The sequence below is a fragment of the Ciona intestinalis genome, unplaced genomic scaffold (assembly GCF_000224145.3).
Source record: "Ciona intestinalis unplaced genomic scaffold, KH HT000134.2, whole genome shotgun sequence".
Taxonomy (NCBI): Eukaryota; Metazoa; Chordata; class Ascidiacea; order Phlebobranchia; family Cionidae; genus Ciona; species Ciona intestinalis.
This window is the reverse complement of record NW_004190456.2, coordinates 141,754-147,817: the sequence shown is the minus strand read 5'-3', so window position 1 is coordinate 147,817 and position 6,064 is coordinate 141,754. Positions and strand designations below refer to the sequence as shown.

Sequence of the window (6,064 nt, the reverse complement as noted above, 5' to 3'; positions counted from 1 at the left end):
CCCCCTACTATATATGTTATAGTATAAGGTACATGTTAAGACAAGTTGTATAACCTACTGTAAAGGAGGGGCTTTAACACACAACGTAAATTTCTTAAAAGACATTTAGCACATAAGTTTATAGAGGCATCGTCATTCAAATAGACTAATTTTTCATCACGAACCCGTAACCCGCATGAACAAGATGCATTTTAAAGTTTAGAAGCTATATGTTTAGTGCATTAACGCATGTAAGGGGCATTGCGTGGTAAGGTGTTTAGTGGGATGGGGTAGGAATTTAACGTATTTTGAAGGAACACCTTTAACTAAAAAAAAAACTATACCCCGCTAACACACTAGTAGATATAGAGCAGAGTTGGTCTGTAACCCAAACATACACATTTTTTCCGGCGGGGGATTAGGTTAGAGTTGGCTCATTGCCCCTAAAGACAACTATAAACGCCATAATACAGCTTAAAATACACGAGGTATATAAGAAATCCCACTTACCTATTCCAACGTTACTTTTAGCTAAAAACACCCCGATTATTGACGTAAATAACTCAGGGGCGCTCCCTCCAGCGGCCATGAACGTGGCACCGGCAACGTCATCAGATATCTTCAATCGTCGCGTGATGACCTGGTCACGTGACGAAAGTAAAATAAAAAATTAATGTAAATTTCATTGATTTTTTTCGTAATGCCAAAATTGTATATTCTTATACAAAAAATGAAAAATTGGATTTTGTTTTCCAAAGCAGTAAAATTACTACTTTCTTTTCTTATTTTGCGGTTTGCAATACAAATAACACGCCGTAACGAGCCAAACAATCACGCAAATTTAAGGCTGACAATTCCTAACCTTTAACCCATACTACCAAATATCCCTTAGAATAAACCCTATAACCACTAACTCATTATTTTGTCAACATTTGACACAAACTCAAAACTTCGAAGTATCACGTCACCATAATCGAGTATAGTATCTTTAGCAGGCCGTGGTTGGGGTAAGATGGTTCATGTTTTCATTCTCCTTTATCGCCCCTTGTGGTAGTAAATATAGATTATTCACGGAATTGTAAACCCGCATTCTTACAACTCTAATAGAGCGATGTTAATTTTAAAACAGGATCGGGAAATATGGGATATTATATACCAACCTGTCCCATCTTACCCCACAGTACTATAAACCAATACAGCATAGTTTTAATGTCATAAAAAAACATACAAACCTCAAGAGCTGGAACGAAAAACTCATCACAAACTATAGCGAGCGCCACAAACATGTACAGCATACCAAATACGTGGAGTAAGACCGCCCCTGGAATGACAGATGAGATAAATTATATATATGCTGCTGGTACGAGATAACGAGAAACACGGTAAAATGTCAGTGGTTGAAATGAGATCTGGATAAATATATTGCCACAGTGGGGTACGATAGAAACATATTATATAACTAAATGGAAATGGATTTTTTTTCATGTTATAGGGTGTCCATCTTACCCCACTGTACCGATACATTTATTCGTATCGTATATTCCAATTACTTTGTATTTTTTAAGCTAATAATGGTCAAGGTCCCTAACGTGGCAAATAACAAAAAACCTTATACTTAAATTCGCTTTAACACAGCATACATTTATAATATGCTTTATTTTAGATCCCTGTCACAATTACTCGCAAAATATAACACATAACATTCAACAGTGAGAATCTGGTGCTACGAGAAATAACAGACAAAAACCAAGTCCAACAAATAGTATGATATAGGAGATATATATTTGGCATCGCTAGTCATATAAGCACCAGATCAATGTCAGACTCGCGGAATAGATTACAGTTATATAACATCTATACCACATAATATTTCGTATTTTCATGACAATATAATAATGTTTTTCCAATAAGTTTATTTTAATGATCTGTTTTGAATATGATAGTGCGGGGGTGGGGTAAGATGGGCCGTATTTTTATTTTCTTTTATCGTCCCATTTTGCCATTGAGTTTGGAATATTTATCGAATTATAAAACCGTATCTTCGCATCTCTAAAAAACGTTGGTAATTGTTCAAAGCTCAATTAGAAAAAAATGGGATATTATGTGACAACAGCATCGATCTTACCCCACAATACTGTATTTAACTATAGAACATAAAAACAGGTGTTTTAACCTTTTTTCCTCGTTGCTAAGTCAATGTAATCGTGTGGGTAAATCCCTTGGCTTTTCGACGAAGTATTTGTTGTCGCGTTCACGAACGAAGAAGCCGCTTCCCTTCTTATTCTGATTGTGACGTCATTATTGTTATTGTTGTCCGTGAATTGCGTCACAATCAATGCCCCGATACAAACTCCAGCTATAAACCCAACACCCCATAACAAGTTCTCGCACCTTCGGCGAACCATTGCGACCAAGTAGATTTCCAACCACAAACTTTATGTTGAAATATAACTTGATAGAAAAAAACATCAATCCATCACTAACGATTCCTAGCAATAACTTTAAAGTACGACCACACGAATCTGAACATTGAAGATATAAATATTACATGAGAGGTATCATCAGCAACATTATATAAACATATCCTAATGGACCGAAGCCCCGGGCTAGTTTCGTCCGTCTAATTAATTTCCATATTTACTTATGCTGTTCTAATAAATGCAACCAGCCAGTATACACTAACATAGGCGTTTGGAAACAAGGTCTATACTGCAATAACCTTGCTACCTTCGCACCCCACCACTACACAACCTTTCCTATTATTATCACATGTGAACTAGCGATGACTGTCGCAGTGGATTGCGCTATTGTATAACGACAACTAATTTAACGGACCTCTCCGTGCACTGAAATATTCATAAGCAATATGCCGCAGAGGTTCGCTTTCTATATACTGTTCCTTCCACCGTCTCTTCTTATTACAGCGGCCATGGCGCCCCTGGTGTCTTTTGTATTTTACCTCGCGTAATTGGATCGATTTTTTTAGCCTGATGATTTCTAATTTACTGGTGATTGGGCCAGCACTAAACAAACCTTGTGCTGCCAACTTTAACTCTTGGACCAAGCAACCATATACATTAGATGGGATAAGATATTGATACTCCATGTTTTCATTTTCTTCCCTCGTCTCAATTATAGTAGTAACTCAAAAAGTTATAGAATTATAACCGTATTCTCACGGCCCTAACAAAACGTTGTTGTTCAAAACACGATCCGGAAACATCGAACATTACATGCTAACATTATCTATCTTACCCAACATCATTATACGAATACAACATCTGCCTAATTCAAATGCTAACGAAACGAACAAACTCCAAAACGCTTAAGCTTGACTCAGAATCCACGATTATTATTCTCAATCAAGCCACGCTAACCGAGCTTCAACAGGAAGTATGAATTACATCAATACAGGCTTTGTGTCCCCTCTATACGAAACATGATAGTTTCGTGACGTCATTAAACCATGATATGACGAACACCCTTTCATCTATGACAACGAATCACGTGGATAAAGCATCATATATCATGAGCATGAACGGGTTGATTTATCACAAACAAGGTAATCGTATATTTAACTGTTATTTTACGTTGTTTTAGTTATATTTTTAGTTGTTTCGTTATGTTTTAGTTACCAGCATTTCTTTTGTACAATATGCCTGCAACGCATTTAAAGGAGGAAAAAAACAAATATTCGCATTGTATGATATTAGTTACCATTACTTCTTGTCATACAATGCAATTAACTATATTTCCTACTTGTTTTTGAGCTTATCTACAAAGAATTGAAAAAGTGTTTTTTATCTTTCAAGGTCATTTTATGGGAAAATGTTAAAGAAACTCTATTTTACATTATATATAGGTATTGGACAAAACAACTTAAAAACGTAATATAGAAGCCCAAGCATCTATAATATAGAAGACCTGTGTTAAACGACTGTCGTTTTCCGGCCACGTGAGGATAAAGTTGTTGTCATTTATATTGCAAAGAATAGATGCTTGGGCAAAACATTTGTCTAAATGCACACCGTAGCAGATGCGCAAACTGAACTGTAATACTCGCTTATCTATCCTAGCATACCAAGCCTCGCCTATATCTTGCACCCATTGACTCCGCCTATATGTCTGGCACCTCTTGACTTTGCAAATCCAACTAACTCTGGCTTGCTTCATGTTAATCGAAGCTACCGTCGCAAGTAATGATCATTTAATCAACAAACTAACTCACGGCAGGCACACGTCATCCCCAGACTTATAACAGCAGCAGCATGGCCCCCATGGGAACGACCACGACCCAATTATACAACATGGAGTAATCAGTGGCACCGACTACTATACATTAGAAGCATCGATCAGTAAATCAACGTGATTGCGATCGTTTTGTGTTGTAATTAATTCGCAAATGGCGATGCATAAAAGTTTTTGCAGATGTCGAAATCGTTTTCCTTTAACGTAACATGGGCATTCCTGCAAAACTGTAAATCAGTCTCCATCGGTAAATTGGATCATCAATCTGTAATACTTATTTTATCAGATCGTGTTTGGTCGACACTTTTCCTACCACTGAGCTATACATTAATTCAATCCAATAGTTATAGAGGTTTTCTAAATTGTCAGCCAAACAGAAAAACAATTACTCACAAAGTTACATACAGGGTAACTCATAAGCGGGCTCAAGATGCACGAAACAGAACACTCATATTATAACAACGGTCGTTGCCCCGCCACAGGAGGATAAATAAGACACACACATAATAACACGCATATCTTAATGCTTCTTATGTATTTCTGTTGAATAAATCACACGGTATCTCTACCACCATCTTGCGGTTGTGTTTGCACCAAACTAGAGATTGTTTTAGTACCTTGCAGAATACATTGTTTTATCAATGATAAAACATACATATGTATTATTTATAGTTTTATACCATTATATTGACGCTCACACTGTGTTAGCAATCGTAAGTATAATTTAAAGTAGAGTTTTGCTGTAACATTAGGTGTGTTGATTTGTGTCATCTTTTAATTTGGTAGTTAATAGTTGTACGTTTTAAATATCATCTTTGTTTTTAAAACACCGCGTAACGTTTTTTTGTTGTAGAAATCAAAAAGTTTAGAAACTAAAACAATAATGTGCTTTCCTGCTGTTTGTTTACTGACTCGAATCGTTGTGATTATAGAATTGCAAAGTCACGTGGGGCAGTTGTAAACTACTCATGCGTAAAATTTATAGCAGCGTGTTTTTGTTTTTCGGTCAAAACATTGCAATATTGTTAATATTCCACGAAAATAAGTAGCTACCTAGTCTATAGAATAATATAGGATTGTCATGTTTACAGTTTCACTGCGTATTTTGAATTTTCGATTTAGCGAGGCTATATCAACTGTATATTCGGGAGTAAGTTTCCTTCTCTTCGTTTATAAGATATAATAAGTAAGATGTTGGAACAGATAAGTAAACTTGAATTTTAATATTAAGTTTATTGGTATAAGTGCCAACAAAAACTTTAAACAAATCAAATGTTAATATTTTTTCCACTAAGAAAGTAGTTTGACGTGGTAGCATTATGATTTAACTATTACATACGACTCAATAACAGATCATCACTCTACTTTTTTCACAAGTGGGCGCTAATTTTTTTTTTATTATTTTCTGGGGACTTTTAAAAAAACGTCGTTTATGTGACATATAAAACGTGTATTGGTATAGTATTTCAATATTTTATCAATTACTAACAGTTAGTTTTACAGTTTACACACTCGAACCCAGTAAGAACGAAACAAAAAGAGATTAAATGAAGGCACGCTAACCGTTACACCACAGAGCCGACAATAGTAAACACAACGAAAGAGCGTATATAACTACCTAATTTGGGAAAGATGTCCTTACTAGTGTTTTATATATTTATAAAGGTATTTTCAGTATTTAAGTAATTTGTTTTACACTTATTACCAATTTAAAGTGTTTCTTTGTGTAATTTTTAAAAATAATAATAAAAAAATGAGCGCCCACTTGTGAAAAAAGAAAGTGATGATCTGTTAATGAGTCGTAACTTTAACTATTTAATATAAACCATTATATTCT

The 6,064-nt window shown here is 35.3% G+C and overlaps 1 protein-coding gene across 1 annotated transcript; it reads right to left on the bottom strand.

Moving 5' to 3' along the window:
• Window positions 1–348: 348 nt before the first annotated feature.
• On the bottom strand, window positions 349–2,777 carry LOC104266660 (sodium/potassium/calcium exchanger 2-like). Its single transcript, XM_018816069.2, has 3 exons — window positions 2,153–2,777; window positions 1,212–1,300; window positions 349–619 (listed from the first exon to the last, which is right to left on the bottom strand). The coding sequence occupies exons 1-3, from the start codon at window positions 2,382–2,384 to the stop codon at window positions 398–400; spliced, it is 543 nt and encodes a 180-aa protein (XP_018671614.1). The 5' UTR covers window positions 2,385–2,777; the 3' UTR covers window positions 349–397.
• Window positions 2,778–6,064: the final 3,287 nt, after the last annotated feature.